The sequence below is a fragment of the Protomyctophum parallelum genome, assembly GCF_964188405.1.
Source record: "Protomyctophum parallelum genome assembly, chromosome: 20".
NCBI lineage: Eukaryota > Metazoa > Chordata > Actinopteri > Myctophiformes > Myctophidae > Protomyctophum > Protomyctophum parallelum.
The window spans coordinates 29298585-29318118 of record NC_139718.1 but is presented as its reverse complement, the minus strand read 5'-3'; the positions used below and the strand labels follow the sequence as shown (position 1 = coordinate 29318118).

The 19534-nt window shown below is 43.8% G+C and overlaps 1 protein-coding gene across 1 annotated transcript; it reads right to left on the bottom strand.

Moving 5' to 3' along the window:
* Positions 1-762: 762 nt before the first annotated feature.
* Positions 763-13580, bottom strand: LOC310877729 (BRD4-interacting chromatin-remodeling complex-associated protein; the record flags this gene model as incomplete). Its single annotated transcript, XM_083791678.1, has 13 exons — positions 13449-13580; positions 12255-12300; positions 11717-11759; positions 10746-10811; positions 8981-10519; positions 8571-8816; positions 7381-8257; positions 6987-7144; positions 6480-6541; positions 5387-5532; positions 4661-4755; positions 2195-2297; positions 763-1541 (listed from the first exon to the last, which is right to left on the bottom strand). The coding sequence occupies exons 2-13, from the start codon at positions 12293-12295 to the stop codon at positions 763-765; spliced, it is 4155 nt and encodes a 1384-aa protein (XP_083647804.1). The 5' UTR covers positions 12296-12300; positions 13449-13580.
* Positions 13581-19534: the final 5954 nt, after the last annotated feature.

Genomic DNA, 19534 nt, shown 5'->3' with positions numbered 1-19534 from the left:
CTCAAACCCAGGCACACACGGTCAAATTAAGGAAATTCAGACATTATCCAATCCATTCATACGTTTGCAGAAAATGTACACAACCTTGCTTGCCTTTCTCAAATGGACCAATGCAACTCAATGCATCTTAAAACCCATTGGCACAGATTATCAAAATAAATACCCTGGAAGCATGGCACTATGCAAAGGAAAGGTTTCACATTTTGAAAGGAATCTTATAGAAAACTATTGAATAATCTCAGTCTACTCCACATGTACCATTTGTCCTTACTATTACTTATATACTATATGCTGATGAAGGTAACACCAGTGTGTGTGTCGTAAACCTCAGAATGACTTTAAAACTACCACTGAAACAGTATAGCTCCTATTCAAATATATTTTTTCTCCACAAACATGTACATCAAAATGAAGTATCTAACATCTATGGGACTAATAGATAAATAGTGCTGTTTGTCTGGTATGCATCACTTTTAGTGCCTCTTTTCATTTTCCTATACCTCCTTTCTGTCCTGACACTATCTGTTCCCTTGAAGGGGACCTCAGATGCCCACAGAATATAATCTCTTTTAAACGACTCAAACCTTTTCCGTTTTGGTTCTTGGGAGCAGATGACAGGTTTGTCAAACGTCCATGCTTATCAGGAAGCATTGCCTTGCTTCTTCTGTCATACTTCCGTGCATGAAGCGTAACAACGTAGTCTGCTGACAGACAGCAGTATGTCATTACGAATGGACACTAGAGATAATCTGTCTCTGGATATTACCTCACTGACGCCCCACCAAGATGCTGGTGACAGCCCGGTCCGGTGCGAGGCCCCCCAACCACGGGGCCCATGGGTGGAGTCTGTGTAGCCATGTTGGGACCCTGCAGGCGCTGCAGCTCCAGAATGCTATCGATAGCACTCTGTAGATGTTCACTGAGCATGTTGTCTTCTTGAACAGGTGGCTGTGGGGCTGATGGGCTGGAACACCGCGAATCAGCCTTGTAGCGTTTCAGTTTTGGGCCACTGACATCTCTGGAAAGAGGCAGGTCGAAGCAGACAACCTGTGGCTCTGGCATAGAAATAGGGATCGGGGGTGTTGTTTTACAACTTAGCACCGTGATTGGTGCTTCGGCGGTCCTATCACAGGGCAGGACTTTGACGGCTGCTTTAGCAGATAGTAGAATACCATTGAATATCTCCTCACTGTGCTGAGGACATGAAGGTGCTCCATTGCCCACCTGAGAAGACATCCGCTCATTTACAGCCTCTCCACCATTACCATTGGTCAGCTGCCCTGCATGGTCTCTCTTATGGCCCGATGCTTCGCAGGCTGAGTTGTGAACCACCTTGCGGGAGCCACCAGACTCTTGCTTGATGGTTAGCCGTAGGGCCCCCCTGGAGCTGGAGCAGTACGTCTTGAGGCCCGGGGGCCTGTCGGAGACCCTCGTCCAGGCTGGGGGAGAGGAAGGGCTGACTGAGGAATAGGTGCAGGAGGAGGCAGTGGAGGTGTGAGAGGAAGACGCTGAACTGGGAGCCAGGGCCATCATGAACAGCTCTGTGGAATAAGTAAAAACTAATCAAGGTCTGGTTCTCAAAATGTATTTCAAGGATCCCCTTTTTGAGAAAACTGAAAATGTATATACAATGTCAAACTTTAATTTTATAATCTCTTATGTCATTCATATCATTCAGATTAAGGGAGAGCTTTCCTCCAATTGTGCTCTGCTCATGCATAGAACAAATGACTAAATTAGCTCTTTACTTTGCCATGGCCTCATTCCAACAAAGTATTAGCCTTGGATGAAAACTGTAAGCACAGTTAATGAAAACGCTCTCATTCAGGATGTCCTTACAAGAATGTAACAACACCAACTATACTGTTTGTTGTTTGGATGTTCATTTCATTTTGCTACATATATATGTATGAGGGAGAATTTTATGAAGGCCTTCCACAGTATCAAAGGCAAAACTTTCCCATTGATTAAAATGTGTTGCCACAATGGGATATGGAATATTTTTTCACAAACATAGAAATTGTGTAGCTACAGTATGGCGTCACAGATTTAGTGCTTTGTCAGTTAAAACAATAGATATTACACTACAAATTGTACGTTGTGTAGGTGCAAGTAACGTGCTACAAGGATTAAAAGCCCAAATGTGCTTTTAATCCTGGCAGCACATTAGCTTTGCCCACAGCTTGTCACTGACCTGGGTCTCGGCGGGCTCTCCGTCTGTCCTCCCCCAGAGCAAACCTTTCAGCCTGGAGGAACAGACGCTCTAGCATCACCATCTCTGCTGATGGACTCTCTTGCTGTAATGTAACAAGAATGGTGATGAAGAATATTACTACTGGTTAATTTATAAACTGAAACTGGTCTCTTCACATATCCCTCCTAGTCCTAAATGCATATTCACACACAAGCATGTTAATTTAACTCAAGTCCTGATACAAAACAAGATACTTGCAAGGGATTGGACATAACCATATACTTTCAGTAAATTCAGTTGATGAAGGTTACATATAGATTATTAGATTGTGCTGAAAGTGAATGAACCCAAATGCCTGATGTTATACTTCATCGTACGACAGTGTCCCATGCCAATAGCGGATTGGCTATTTATGTTGCGGCACACCATGGTCCGACTAAGTGTAGCCTAGAAAATAATTCTGCATGCATTTGTATCTTCCCGCCTTGATTACTGTAAAGGACTCTACACAACGCTGAGCCACTCCTCATTATCCAGACTCCAATTAGTACAGAACACTGCAGCCAGAATCCTGACTAACACTAAGTAGATTTTATCCTGTTAACCACTTTTAAGGCACTTCATGGACTGGCCCCACTTTATATCTGTGATGCCCCACACATATGGGTAGTATATGCCTGCCTAACTGTCATCCTGTAGGTGAGCCTGGGTAGGGCATTTGCCTGATGGCTAATGGGAGAGCACCTGGGCCCGGTGTCTCCCAGAGGCTATAAATGCAACGCTCCGGCCAGTTGAGAGGGGAGATCCAGAGGAGGCAGACCTGCTGTCCACTGCCTGCTTGCCGCCATGTCCTACTATTGATGTTTACCTTATTCTTTCCATCCACAGACACATCACACCATGTTCCACACATCCATCACCACCACACCACTGATTACTGACTCCACACCTCATAGGATTTGTTGCCCGGTTGTGTTGTCCTCCAGTTATTTGAGTTAATGTCTAGGCCTATTATTTAATAAACATACATTGTTCAACTTTTCGACTGTCTCCTGCTCCTGATGATTTGTCATAGCAAGAGCCAGCTATGACAAATGGTGGCTCGGTCCAGAAGTGAGTATTACATTTTTCCAACTTTAAACTAAGTTCTAGTAGCGGCTACTAGAGCCTATTGGTTGTTGCGCGCACGGTTGTGATAGCCGGTCTTGAAGTAAATTGGGGCTTTCCCTGTGACGTATGGTAACCTGACGCTGCCAGATGGGGGCGGTATTGGGTAACCATGTTCCCCAACACAGCTTCCATCTGGGATCTCTCAGGGAGTTCAGCTAACACCGATCCGTTCCGTACCGAACCAATCAGCGTGAGCTAAGGGCGGGATATGTGCGAAACCGGATGTGAAGCTATATAGACACGTCAATATGATTGGTTGTGTTTGCACGCCCACACGGTGATAGACAGCTGGTCCCATCCAATCATCTACCAAGTATCTTGAAAAAAAGGAACAGCCCCGTCATCGAATTTGCTTCCGAGATCCCAGATCCCAATAAGCTGTGAAACAAATTTGTGTAGCAAGCTTCTTGGATCTGGCAGCGTCAGGTTAGACGTATGGTACATTGGGGCCAATCTGAGGCGGGGGTGGGAAACCTGGCTCGGGATTCCCTTTTTTGTCTTTTGTGAGACGGATTTCAGATTTTTTTGGCGGTGCGTGCGGGTGCGGTCTTTTGTTTGGCGTTCCGTTAAATTATATTTTTGATTTCCCATTTTTCTATTGAGCATGGAATTAATTGGATGAAGTGCATAAGTGTTGTGACGCATCGATGGTAAAGTTATTGAGTATTCAAACAGGAGCTACTGCTTTTGTCCCATGTCAGGCTTAGCCACTGAGTTTCTTTAAACTTTTGTGGATTTGTTATTTTTCTTGTAGTGTTGGGGAAACTCTTGATCTTTTAACCAAAGGATAATGTGAGACCTCTCAGGTCTCCTAAAAATCCTGGTGACCAAGTTGAAGACAAAAGGTGTAGGGCCTTTGCAGTGGTTGCTCCTTTGTGGAATGCCCTGCCTTTGCCTTTAAGAAATTCCAAGTCAGTTGACATTTTTAAAAGCAGTTTAATGTTGTCGCTTGATCTCTTCTACAGGTCTGTTTGCTTTGTTTCTGTTTTTATCCTTGAGTATATTGATTATATATTTTTCATTATTATACTACTATGTTTGTTTTAACCTTATTGTTTTTATATTGTGTCACTGTACAGCACGTTGTAACTTTGTTTCGAAAGGTGCTTTATAAATAAAATGTACTTAAGTTACTTACTAGCATCAATTAGATAAATAAGTTTGACATTGAGTTGCCTGAGGCTACAGTATAAGACTTTCTTACACATTGATTTGACTGAGGCTATACGAAATACGGTTTCTTACACATTGTCAGAGAAACAGAGCAGTAGTACAGTACAGTATGTTGCATATCACCTGGGCTTCTCCAATAAATAGTTGCCTGTATTTGTTGACCATGTCCTTGGTGCGTTTCAGCAGGAAACCAGAAACGGTGTCAAACTCCTGGTCCACTGTTCATGGACAGAAAAAAAGTCTATCATTAGGCTTAGCAAACTAATGTCTGTGTGACACATTGACAACATTTTAGTATCAACTAGAAAGGAGCACTCTGTGGCATGCGCACACACACACTCACACACTCACACACACACACACACACACACACACCAGTGGCGTTTCCAGGAATTACATTTTGGGCAGGCAAGAATTACATTTTGGACAGGCAAGATGTGTAAATTGTCGTCTCCCCGCGCACAATCGTAGCACTAAAGGTTTTCAAAGAGATATACATGCCAGACGAGTAGTATACAAAGGCTGAAATGCATGCATTTACATTCCAATGGGTGATTGAGGGTCGCGCTCTACCGCGACGGCCAATCAGCTGTCCACTAATAGTTCTAATTTTTTTTGTCTTCTTTTTTTTTTCTCATTGTATGGATTTTGGCCAGGCCAGAAATGTTTTTGGACAGGCGGACTGCCCTCGCCTTATTGTAGATACGCCTCTGACACACACACACACACACACACACACACACACACACACACACACACACACACACACACACACACACACACACACACACACACACACACTCATATAATATATATATAGGGTAACAGGGTTAACCATTGCTCACTGACCCAAACTGAAGTCCCCTTCAGAGGGCAGGTGACCAGCACAGGTGTGGTAGGGCAGAAGACGCCTCACAGCATCGTCCAAGGTGGAGAAGGGAGAGGTTGAGGGGTTCTGGACTGCTCTGTGATCCAGATACAACTGCTGCTGGAACCTGTGCAATCAATACGCTATTAATATGTAATTGTTTTATTAACCAAATCTACCCGGCCCACAGGTATCCGTGACATCTTCGGCTTTAATCACGATCCATGCATCTCTAGCATTCAAGATTTCACACCAATCGGTCTAGCGGTGCCGGAGATTCAGACTGTCAGATGGACAGAGAGGAGCGAAAACAGTCTCAATAATAATTTACAAATTAATTATTATTATCGTGGAAATAAAAGATATCTCTGCTGTCCAAAAACTCCAAAATGTTAAATTTTCAGGAAATTAAGAAAACCTTATGTTTTTTAAAACAAAGCAATACTTCCTCATCAAAGTTGGTGTTGTGACTTTATATATTGTCAATTACCGGTACTTGCATGAAAGGGGGAGAGGTGGTAATCAGCTTAGAGAGGTGGTGGAGTTAGTTGCTTTAGCAGACAGTTTGAGGGTCCAATGGAGTTAAGTGGTTTTGTCCCAAGCACTTTTTACTACTTTCCATTGGTTCACACAGACATAAAGGGTGTTCAATAGCACTGATTTTATAGGCCTAGGCAAAAAAAATCATAAACTTCAATTCAGTTAGGTGGTTTCCTCCTGACAGCAATGATTATGATATTATATATATAACTAGAAAACTAAACTGTATGACTCAGTTTAGCGTTTTACCACTTTTTTCTCCCCAATGTTATGTCAATTGAGTTGATTCCTCTCAACACACATTGCTGTGTTGTCACTGTCATTGTATCCTACTGACTGACCTGCCAGTGAGGAGCCCCCACCGAGAGGATATAGAGCCTCCTGCCTAACACACCCTACAGGGGCCGCCCCAGCCGGTAGGAATATGTGCAGTGAGATTTTTCACCCTCTCCTCCCGGACTCCCTACCCCGGACACGGGTCAATTGTGTTCGTGTAGGCGCTACAAACCCGGGTGAAACACTGTGGACTCTTACCTGTGCCTGCGCATAGCTGGCAAAAACTTCTCTTTAGCTTCTTGCACCCCAGGACCTAGCAGCTGGCAAGTGAACAAGGACGCACACAAGATCAAGGGATGTGGTTGGTGCATTTTCAAAAATTAATAATAGTGTTTAACAAAAATACACATGTACTCCTCCAATATAAATGGTAAATGTAGATAGATTGTGCATTGCATTCACCCATTCACACACATTCTTACACCAATGGCAGAGGAAACCATGCAAGGCTCCAACCTGCACATCAGGACCAATTTGGGGTTCAGAGTCTTCCTCAAGGACACTTCAACACTAACTCTGGGGGAGCCCAAGATCGAACTGGGAACCTCATGGTTCCCATCCGGCTGCTCTACCGGCCACTCTACCCCTGAGCCACTGCCGTCCGCAATATCGCATTGTGGTAGTCAAATAAATTCAAATGTAAATCCCTGATCAGAATTAGACCCACAAAGCAACCAACAGTGGAATATTTAGTATTTATCTCACCTTGATGTCACTATGCTGAGTTGTTGTGGGGATGGGAGGCACCTGTGTATGCTCCCTGGGAACCTGGACGTCAGCTTGGATGGGTTGGGGCGTAGGACAGGGTGGATGGATGTCAAGAGTAAAAGCTCTACCCTCTATGGCCAAGGCAGCTGTTGGTTCTGATGTGTTCATGATCGATAAGAATGTTGATGAGATAAAGAGGATGTTATGTGTGGTAATGGTGATTATGTTGATGATGATGATGATGGAGGAGTGACAAAGGTGAATGCCATTTATGGTAACATCAGCATGAGGGATAAAGAGTTAAAAGAAATGACACAATCGCATCTAAACCAATATCCTTTGTAATATATTGTCTTAACATACTGAGATGTATCTTTGAGCACAGACTCACTGCTTTGTGTGTGCTGTTGGACAGCAGGGTCTTGCCCTTCGTTGGAGAGACTGTTAGTCAAAGCCAGAGATTCGGGCTGCTGCTGAGGCACCATGACACTGACAGGCAAGGGGGACGGGCTGCTGAAGACTACTGGGACCTGGTGATGGGGTCGAGCTTGGGTCTGAGGCCCGGAAACCGAGACCGGGATATGCGAAGCTGAAGTCTGCAGAACATGGACTGTATGCTTTACTTGGCCATGGGGATGATGCTGAAGGAACTGGGGAACTGGGGCCTGTGGAACCTGGATCTGGGGAATGGAGGCCTGAACATGGGCAACTGAAGTTTGTGGGATCTGGAACTGATGGAGTGTCTGGGACTGGATTTTGCCCTGAGGCTTGGAGAAGTGTGGAACTTGGTTTGGATGGTGCCCCTGGGACACAACATGGGCCTGGTCCTGAGGCTGGGAGACAGCGGTCTGTGGAACATGGAGATGTAAAGGTTGTGGAACTTGAATGTGGCCATCTAAGGCCTGTGGGACCTGCACCTCCTGATGCTGAACCTGGGGCTGGACTTGGTTCTGAGTCTGGGGCACCAGGACTGCGTTCTCTGATTCAGAAACCGTATTCCCATTTGATGGGGAGAAGCCACCTGGCACCGTGCTTATGGTACTGCTCTGAACAGGAGCAGGGGAGGAGGAGCACAGCAAGGCGGGGTCTGAGGCGAGCAGAGACGCCTCCACACATTGGTCTGTGATTACAGTAACGATGTCCGCCTGACTGATAACTGTGTGTGACTGTGGCAGGCCTTCCCTCTCATCGGCTGCAGGTGAGGTGAGGGATTCCATGGGCACTACTGGCAGAGCTCCCACCAGGACTTCAGAAGGTGTAAGTGCTTGCTGAAAGAAAACAGAAAGGAAAAGTATGAAAAGAAACAACCATCACTATTGCATAGCCAGCTATTTTACCACATACCATATGTGGATTAACGTTTGTTGAAAGCACAAAGTTTCTGTTACATTTACAATACAATCACTATTAGTTGGTCAATTGTATTAGATTATGTAATTAGATTATCTTAAATTGTCACTGTAAAAACTTTGGCATAATGTCTGTAGAATTTGTGAGAATATATTTAGTTATATGTCTTGTTCTAACCCACAGTTCCCATGGAGTACAGTGACGATGTGAATGTGACCTTGTCTGTCTTGCCTGTTGTAAATGCTGCATGAAGGCCTGGTTCTGAGTCAGGGAGTGGGTCACCTCCTCCACCACTTGGGTCATGTCTACTGGAGGCATCAGGAGTTTAGGGAGCTCCACAGCTGGGTCAGGGACCAGAGGAGCATCCGGGGTGGGCTGAGCCTGTAGGACAGCCACTACAGGTGGTGAGGGAGACTCAAGCCCCCCTGTAGCTGTGGGCTGCACAGATACCACATGCTGGAGAACATGGCCATAGGGCTATTGGAAAAGATGACAGATTAAATTTGGGATCCCCTCCCCCAATATGAATATGTTGTAATTCAGAGTAAACTCTACTGTGAATTATTGAAACATTGAAACATTGAAAGTGTTTAAAGAAGCTGCTAAAACAGTTAAACACTTGACAAATCAATCCATCTGACCTGCGGAAGTTGGTGAAAGGTTTCTTCTGCTATGCTCCTTTCTTCAGCAATGGCTCTGTCAGGCAACAGCACCACCGAGGCCTGCTGGAGGCTAAGCTGTCCCTCAGTAACCCCAGGTCCATGTGCTTGGGCAGCAAAAGGCAGCCCCTGCACCACTGATGTTCCATTAACAATAGAGATAGAAGTCAGATCTGGAGGTAGCACCCCAGAGCTGTTGATCAATGTGATGTGGTTCCCCAGGGAGGGGCCCTGAACCAGGGTGGCTCGGTGGCTCCCCTGGCCGCCAGAGGTGTAGGTCTGGAAGACGGTAGGTGCCGATTGCAGGTGCAGCGGTCCTGAAAGAACTGTGGCCTGGCGGAGTGCCAGCTGCCCTGTAGGGGTGGTGAAAACGGGGCTGAAGTTGATCTGCCTGTGGGGCACAGTTAGGATCTGAGAGCCTTCCACCAGCTGCCCTGTGGCAGGGCTCATGGTGTGGACAGGCGTTCCCTGGTGGTTGGGGGTGGTAAGCAGGGGATGTGCTGTGCCGGCAGGCTGGGTGATCGTCATAGGGGACTGGCCTGGAAGAAGGAACTGGTTCTGACCTTGGAAGAGTCCCTGAGGCTGAAGCACGAAGGAGCCGCCCTGGTTGACTAGCTGCAAGCTGACAGGTTTGGGGATTTGCTGTGAAGTCTGTGGAGGTGGAGCCTTAGGGCCGGGAGCGGAGGATAGTAAAATATTTGGCGAGCCAGTCCCAGACACAAATGTCAGACCAGGGGAGGGTTTTTGCCCAAAAGGCTTGGGGCTAATTTGAACCAATCTAGGCTGAATGCTGATGGGCAGCTTTGGTTGGATGTGAAGAGGAGCACGTTGGAACAGGATGCCTGGTGCTGCTGTGGCTGCTGTTGCTGCCCTCAGTGTCTGGTTAATGAGCGGCCGGGCTGTCATGCTGGGCACAGCCTTGTGGATGATCATACTAGAGCTCTGTGCAGCAGGACTCAGTGAAAAGGTGGTCTCTGGAGAAGGAGCAGGGAATACGTTTCCAGGCAAAAGACCCATCAGCTGAGGAGGGGCGGTAGGCTTAAGTGAAGGGCAACCGGGCCCCACGGCCAGCAGTGAGGGCTGGGGAGGTTCCACTGCAGCCTGGGTGTCCCTGGGAAAGGCGGGAGTGACAGGCAAGGTTGTGGATTTGGGCAGGAAAGGCATGGTGGGTGGAGATAGGAGAGGGCCCGGGGAGTAGAGGGCCAGGCCATCTCCAGGCTGAGTCAAACCAGCCTCCAGAGCCATAGTCTGCTCGGTAATGTCAGCCTCCTGCAAGCTTTGCTGGAGAATATCACATGCCACCTCCTCTTCCTCCTCCTCCTTCTCCTCCTGCCCTCCTGCTGCAGCTTCCTCCTCCTCTCTCTCAACTCCTGGCTCCATGGGCCCTCCCTGCACCACCTGTGGGTCGTCTCCTCCATCCGGCGAGGACAAGAGGGCCTCCTCCAGGAATGACAGGTCCACACAACCAGGGGGAGGTGTGTCCCCAGAGTCCCTGTCATCTCCCAACAGAGATTCAGGGCTCTGTAGGCAGGGAGGGGTGAGAAAGAATCAAAGAGAGGGTGGAAAGAGGGCGAGTAGAAAGAGAAAGTGGAGAGAGGGAAGACATTGTCTAATTAGTTAACAGGTTGTGGTTACAGGCTAGAAAGGGAAAAGAAAAATCCTTTCTCATGCGTGGGTAAACAGTGATGGTTGTTGTGATGGCTGACGTCATGCTGCTGGCTGGCTGCCGTTGAATCCAGACACTCACCGGGGCATCTGTGAAGAGCGAAGGCTCCCCAGAGGAGGAGCTAATGAGCAGGTCTTCTGTCTGTAGCTGGTAGAAGGAAACGGTTCAGGCTATTAGGCTGCTGTGCATAGTCATAGTGTGAAATGCATGCGGCATAACAGTGGGAAAATAATTTTGGCTTTTTATAGACTGGGGCTTACATGGTGGTGATGGAACCATTCAGTTGTGACTGTGTGAGCAGCCAGTCACAACTGGCCTCTTGGATTTAGTTTCACATACATTGTCAAGGAGATAAATGCTTACAGTGTAACAGCACCCCCCCCCCCCTCCCCCCCAACCCCCACATCACTGTCAAACCATGCTTGTTGGACTTGAGGGGAGGGTGTAGACAAACACTGTATCTCTTCCAATACACATGGCATCACCAGCCACTTATTTTCACTTAACAAGTGTAGAAGAACATGTCACTTCCTGCTGTACAGGCTCCCTGACCGAACTGTAATAGCTAGTGCAGTGACAGAGATGCCCTCCCCTGTCAGATTCTATATGAATTGTGTTTGTTGGGTCGCCTGGCCAAATCGGAGGCACCATGGAGGAATCAAACTATTCGGGTAGCTTTTGGATTGCAAAGACATGATACAGTAAGTCAGGTTATACTTATGATGTTTTAAAAACAGCAAACGCTTTTGAGCTTTGCGCTCACATAGTCATGATGCACACACATGCATACAGTGACATAATATGAAGCCAAACCACAGTGGATTTTTATACTAGTCATGGTAAAATATAAAAATAAATATGCTTTCTTATGTTTGGCCTTGCATAAAGAGGAATCCAGGCTGTTTTACACTGTAATTCAGTTTCACAGTATCAACTCCCCCCCAACCCCCCAATAAATATGTCATGCCCAGCCCAAGAAATTCATTCAGGCATCAACTGATCTTCATTTCAGGACCTCTCTATTGCAGACATATTATATAGATATTTGTTACCTCATTGGTCCCATGAAGGAAGTCATTCAGGGCCTGGGGGTCACTGCAGAGTGCAGAGGGAATAGGGAACAGGTTAGTCAGAATCACTTTATTCACTACCAAGTACAATGTTCTACGAAAGTTGATCTCGCCCCTCCTGGGAAATTGTCCAGGTGACAATTTCACACATAAATTATTGAAGTCATTTTACAGTATAGGCTTATTCTACACAGACACTACAGAGTGAAACTGTGTATTATATTAATGTAGACTTTGACTTATAGTCCACAACTATTTTACACATGGGAACTGTTGGTATTGGTTGAGAAGGAGGTTGAGCTATTGCTAAGCCAATATCTTCGTTTTCTAATTTGCATGTGTTCTGTCCATGGAGCTTTAACCACTTAGCCACAAAAATGTTCTAACTTTCACCTATAATGTCCAAAAGAGAGACAGGGTTAAACTGGTTAAAGCAGAACATGACTACATACAATTACCATTTACACATCCTCTGTAATTGGTAAACGTAACACACCATAGCAGCTAAACATAGACTCACCACAGTACATCAAGTAGACAAGTCCCATCATCATCCTCCATGTCAGCTGTGTGTTAAAGGAGGTGTAATTAAGCTTAATTTATACTTCATCACCTCATCAAACTACTGTATATAACCAAAAATAAATGATTTTCATTTCAGTTGGCATCACACTCATATGGCAAAATATAAATGATCCATTTAGTATGTACACACATTTACAAGACTGGCCACCAAGGTGATTGGAATGATGAGGTCACTTAAAATAGTAAAATCACAATACATTGAGATTATGCAAGCCTATCATAAAAATCACACCCGTGTGAAGTGAGGGGCGCTAATATATTAAAGTCTAACTCATGTTGCTATGATTAGGTGATGTAATGGTGATGTAAAACAAACGGTGACAAAACAAACATTAAATTCTCTTTATTGTTAATGGCATTTAATGTTTGTGTTAGGGACAAGATGATGTACATTTTCCCTTCATTGTCAATGGCGTTTTTAAAACAAACATTAAATGCGTTTTTAAAACAAACATTAAACCTGTATATACCCTCAAAAAACCACCTGTGTGCAGTGGGGGGAGCTCTTATCATACAACATCGAGGAAGGATCGCCGAGGTGATGTAATGATGATGTAAAACAAACAGTGTCAAAACAAATTAAATTCTCTTTATTGTTAATGGGATTTAATGTTTGTGTTAGGGACAAATATGGAAGGTAGGGCCCGCACGTTTCGATCTTGACAGATCTTCATCAGGTCAGTCTATTTGTCTACTGTCTGTCAGTCTACTTAATAGGGACAAAACAAACATTAATTTCTCTTCATTGTCAATTTTTAAAACAAACATTGAACTAAAAACAAACATTAAACCTAGGAGAAAACCTACAGTACACTAGCCAACCACCAGTGGGTTTTTTTTAGATCACACTTGTGTGAAGTGAGGGGCGCTATATATACATCATCATCATACATCACATTCCGTGCTCATTCACTTTGTCTTCACTGTTCTGCCCTCACTTTAGTTTAATACTCATGTACTTCGCTCAGCCAATCAAATCATCGCTATAGGGTGATCAGCCAATCATCAGCCAATGTTTGTTGTTGGAGAGGCTAGCTCTAGCTCCCCTAAAAATGAAAATGAAAAAAGCTGCAGAGTTTCTTGGTCTGGCTGCCATTCTGGGAGTGGGGACAACAATTTATGGACCTACTTCATATGTGAGAGGCCCCATACAGAGCGATCAGGCTGAGTTCTCGTGGTGGCCTCATGGGAAGTTTTGGCTGGGTTTCAACTGCTGGAGGTGGGCACGGCAGGTGCCAGTGGGTTCTCTGTCTGCTGCTGGGGCATCACTGTGTCTCACAGCGTGGGAAGGCTGTGAAGAGAGAGGGGGGTGGCGTTACAAACCCACGGTCTGTGGGGTCATATGAGGTTATCACCACCAGCCAAAACACATTTCAATTCCACTAGGGAGACATGATGAGATCAATAATAGCATATGATTCATCAATTTCATTCCTGCAGGGTGTGTACGCTTAGAATCAGGATAGATGAGATTTTTGGAAATACACCAGACTTAATGACAACCATAATTTTTCTATTGATGATGCCCGGGTATCAGTAGCCTGAAGAGGAAGCTATTGTTATGGGTTATCAATTGCAAAGCACGCATGGGGTATAGGCACAAATGTGAACGCCTCAGTCAGTTGTAAAGTCATGGCTACCTCCTGTGCTTCTCCTCATGGCTGGAGTAAAAAGGAATGTGCAAAAGCTCCGCTACAGTGCAGCCAATTATAATATTGGCCTACTCTCTCGCTCGCTCGCTCAATTTTTCAGGGGAGGTCCCTTAAAAAGACGAACCCCCCTCAACGATCCCACTGACATATTTTTGTTTACAACGCAGCCACCGCATTAACACCCTCAAGGTGCCGCATCGCCCAATGAAATATAGGCAAACGACCCTCATCAAAAACATGCGGCGGCAAGAGCATGGTATTAGGCTATTCTCTGTCTCAATAACGGGGAATTAATACGGCGATACATTAGTCCTCAAATATATATGGGTAAGGTGAATGTATGTTCATCTAAAAATAATGTTCCAAACGATGCTGGATGAGGAGGGGGGCTGTATGGGTGCTCCTTGTTATTTTTTTAGAGGGGGTGACCACGGGAGCTGACGCCTGCTGTAAATCTCATCGCAATAACAAAAGACGTCTGTGTATAAATATCATAGCCCGCACACCCGCCCCGAGCATTCCCGTATCATTCTACCATTAGAGCAATTCCACAATTCAACAAAAAAAACTCACCCCGTCTTTGTGGTTTATTGTCCTGTCAAGCGGGCCTCTGCGCCATCGATTCTCACTCAGCGGTCTTTTCAGATGCTAAAAAGAGGAGGGGGGGGGGGGGGGACCAGGGTGGGTGTGAGAAACAGACTGGAAGCCGATCGCAACACAAAGGTGGAAAATAGTAAAAAGCAATGTGGCTCAGCTGCCGCGGTACCCCTCAGTGGGAGGGAGATGGGGATGGGATGCTTAGCGCTCCTCAGGCGTGCAGGCTTGGCGTCCATATAGACGCTTCAAATAACCCCGCTCTTTGATAATGCCTTTCACACTTTCATACAAGAGTCAAGAGTTGTGCATGAACTTTTAACGAGAATGACCGTCTGTATAATAGATCATTTATTATAGTTTGCTTTATGATGTTTCATCTTGCTTTATAGTATAGGATATATAGGCTATATTGCTCAATTATGTTGCTGTTTTAACTTTGTTTTATTTTGTGTTTTAGCCTATACAGCACATGTTTTGAAAGGCACCTTTTAGAAAGTATACAACCGGCTACTATAGCCGGTTTGTCTGTTTCCTTTTTTTTTTTTTTTTTTTTTTTTGCCAAGAAAAGTAAATTAGCCTAATAATCAGCCTATCGAAGAAGTTGTTTCACATACAAAATCCTAAACCTGTCAAAATACAAAATCCTAAACCCTGTAAATCTTATAAAACCTTTCTCCAAATAAACAGAAGATTCATATTATTTTACACGAAGGATAATTATGTATAAAAGGTTTTCCAGAATTAATGTAACATTTCAAACAAAATTGGCATGCATCATGACAACCAAACAAACATTTTCAAGGAACAATATTATCGGTAGCCTATACATCACCACAATAGCTTATTTAATTCCTTTCACTGCACTGCATGACATGGACAGGGAGACTATGATAACTCCGTGTCTTTAGAAATGGTAATATATGCTTGGACGGACCCTTGAGGGTTTTTGCTATGTGTAACACAACACCTGCACCCCTGACACTTGGCGTGATGCAGTAGACCTGCATGTCCATGATGTCAGCATGATATTTGAATATCATCTGATTTGGATGACCAGCATATCTATGTATTTGTAATTTTGTATACAACGTCATGTTCAGATGCCATCCACGGCCCGCGACCCCCCGGCGACCCCCCCCCCCCCTCTCACACATTGTGATTACATTTTTAATCAGTCTTCTACAATGATTGAGTAACCTTTTGTCACATTAAAAGTAAAACACTTTAACTTTAGACCCATGCATAGGCTATATGTCATTTTTCACGGTGATATAAAAAAGCATGCAGAAAATAAAATAAACAATTGGATACAAAAATGTACAAATATATACATGCATACAAATAATAATAATAATAATAATAATAATTCTTATTATTATACGACATTATTTTCACAAAAATAAATTATATATAGGCCTAATCATTTTGATCATGCTGAATGCCCCCCCCCCCCCCCCCCCCCCCAGGAAGTAGCCTTCAGTAGCAGCCACCGGATGTTCTGTGTGAACCAAGACATGCAGGGCTCCGTCTTTTGAGCTAATTTAGAACTTCCTGTCTGAGAGCTAGCTAATTTAAGACATCCGGTTGCCTTCAGAATAAAATAAGGTTATTTAATTAATAATTATTACATTACATTATTAGTATTATTATTACATTACAGTTATTGTAAAGACACACATTATGTTTCTGTGTAAAAATAAGTAATTAAATAACATCAAAAAGTTATCTAAATGGATAAATGCTATTCACTGGAGTGAATATTCTATTATATTCTAAAAACGACTTATAAATCCTAAAGCCTTGTCTATACTTCACTGTGCAACGGTCCTATGCTGGACAATAGCAGATATGCAAACTCACAGCACATCTCATTCAAGACACTGAACTTGCAGATCTGCCATTTTTGAACACACTATAAAGTTAACCATTTATCATGCTGCTCTACGTGGCACTGCATTCTGTGACATTAAACCAAATGGCATTTTCCACTCTATGACACTACTGTTCTACATTTTTGTCTAATAAAATAGGCTATTAATTGAATCAATCAAACTGCATTAACTAACAGAGATACTACTAACCAAGCTATCCATGTCAACATGCTCTATAGGAGTCTCAATAACAGGTATAAGTAACGTTTAATGTTTAGTAATTTTAATGTAGCAGAAGAGGCCATTCATTGAACAGAGTTTTGCACAATTTTAACATCCCAGATCGATTGAAATATGAATCTACTGTGCTGTGCTACACCATGATATATTAAGAGTACAATAACATTCAATTGTGAATAAAAACGTATTAACCACAGTGTAATGCTAAAGGTTTCATCACAGGGCTGTCTGCTTCATGTAATATCATTAAAAGTGTTGTTGGTGACAGTTATATGAGTTGGAAGCATTAAGACCCATTTTGACCCTCAATGGCTTCCTTTCTGACAAATAACGTTATTGTAAAAAAAAAAAAAGAAGATTCACGCGTTCATATGTAGCTATTTTGCATTAGAAGCGGATGGGACCAAGGGACCCGGATGTAACGTAGGGGCAATATGACTAAATCTCGCGGGCGTGGCCTCACACCGGAAGGAAGTGCCGCCGCCCTCAAATACGGAAGAGACGCGTGGAGGTAGGTTTGGTCAGTGTTTGTTTGGAAGTGCCACGTCACCATCGGTCTTCGGAGCAAGTAAGTGATAAATGTTATTTAATACTTAACGCTGTTGTTGTTTGTGTGTTCAAACGTCTATCACTTGAAGTTACTTGTTATGATGTTTATATATGATGTTTGTACGAAACTGTAAAACAGTGTTTCAGTAGCCGAATGGTTAGTGTCGAAGGTTTATAAACAACTATGCCCGGCCTCAATGTTTACTAACCGTCGACAGTACCCACTCGACTACCGAAACACGGCTTTAAAGAGTAGTATTTACATATCTAAACACAACAAGTAACTTCAAAAGTGATAACATGTTTGAGCCACGGACCACCATTTCACATTAATTGACTCTCACAATGGTGGTCAGTGGCTCAAATGGGTCTGAGAGACTAGATGGCCTCAAATGTTGGTCCGTGGCTCAAACGCTGAATAAATAATCGACTAGAGGTGAGAAGAGTATTGTCTGGTAGGTAAAAGGACAAACATTCTGTGAAAATTGGCACGAAGCAACAAACATTCTTTGAAATTGGTGGGAAACGATCCCGGGCACTCATGTTAACAAAGCTCAGTCACTAACCACTATCGCTATGCTACAATCAGCTTTATAAAATCCAAGGATCAAAAGTAGCAATCTTCTACATTCTCTAATTGTGTAGTTTTTTGGAAATTAAGCAGATGCTTAACAACAATTGAACTATTGAGAGTGTAAAGATCTACTATTGGGGTCAATTTGGTTACCTAAATTAAATTGCTCTGTATTGTGACAGTAATCATTGCTATAGAGTGTGTGTTCAGTAACAGTGTTAAATAGCTCTATAGTGTGACAGTAATCATTGCTATAGTGTGTGTTCAGTAACAGTGTTAAATAGCTCTATAGTGTGACAGTAATCATTGCTATAGTGTGTGTTCAGTAACAGTGTTAAATAGCTCTATAGTGTGACAGTAATCATTGCTATAGTGTGTGTTCAGTAACAGTGTTAAATAGCTCTATAGTGTGACAGTAATCATTGCTATAGTGTGTGTTCAGTAACAGTGTTAAATAGCTCTATAGTGTGACAGTAATCATTGCTATAGTGTGTGTTCAGTAACAGTGTTAAATAGCTCTATATTGTGACAAAATCATTGCTATAGTGTTTGTTCAGTAACAGAGGTCTCCCGGTCTCTCCAGTTTTTTGTTAAACACAGTCCCATAGTAACGGTACCTCTCATTCAGTCCCATTCACTCCCATTCACTTTTATTCACTCCCATTCAGTCACATAGTAACAGTACACCCCATTCAGTCCCATTCACTCTCATCGTATCAGTCCCATAGTAACAGTACCTCCCATTCACTCCCATTCACTCAAATAGTATCAGTCCCATAGTAACAATACCTCCCTTTCACTCCCATTCACTCCCATAGTATCAGTAACTCCCATTATCTTGCAACACAGCAGCCAAGTATATGCAGAACACATATACACGCATTTGACACAAACAACAAGACAATTTACATACATAAAGACATGAAGACAAGAGCAATATCCACCGCTTAGATTATCCTGTGGCTACTACAACTCCTGATTAAACCCTTTTCTATTTATTAAAGAGCTGGAGAGACAGGAATATTCCTGTTACTGAACACACACTATAGCAATTATTACTGTCACAATAACTTTGTACTTTTGCTACTGATGTTTGTGTGCAACATTTGAGCTGGTGTCAAGTCACCTTAATTCAAGTGATAGATTATATACAGGGGCATGCCATATGGTCTACCTGCACAGCCTTTGTGATTACTGGTAGATCACGATGTACCTTTTGGGCACCCCTGCAATACAGGATTCCTGTCCAGAATTGTTTTTTATTAAATATAGAGGGTTTAAGTGTAGGGTTTGTCATGTTGGTGTTCTCTATAACTTTTCGTCCTGGGCATGACGTTAAACTGTCCAGTGTAACTCCAAGTTACATGGGGTGGGTATGGTTTGAGAGTTTGTGATGCTCAGTTCTTTTTTTGCGTCTCGGTTCCTCAGGTGGAAGCTGCATAGTTGGGTTTTTGATGGGTTGGGTTTCAAGTGGCTGGTCGTTTGTTTAGATATTGAAAAGGAGGGGGGCGAGCGCGCTACCTTGTGGGAGGCCGTTCTTTTCGGCTTTCCATTTACTCCTCTGGTCATTTAACTGAACATAGAAGCGCCTGTTGTTGAGGAGGCTTTTCCTGACCATTGTGCGGTGTTGGACAGTGTCGTAGGCAGCAGAGAGATCTCTGAATGCTGCTCCAGTTATTTGTTTCCCCTCAAACCCATCCTCAATGTGTTGGGTGAGGTTGAGCTCTGTCCA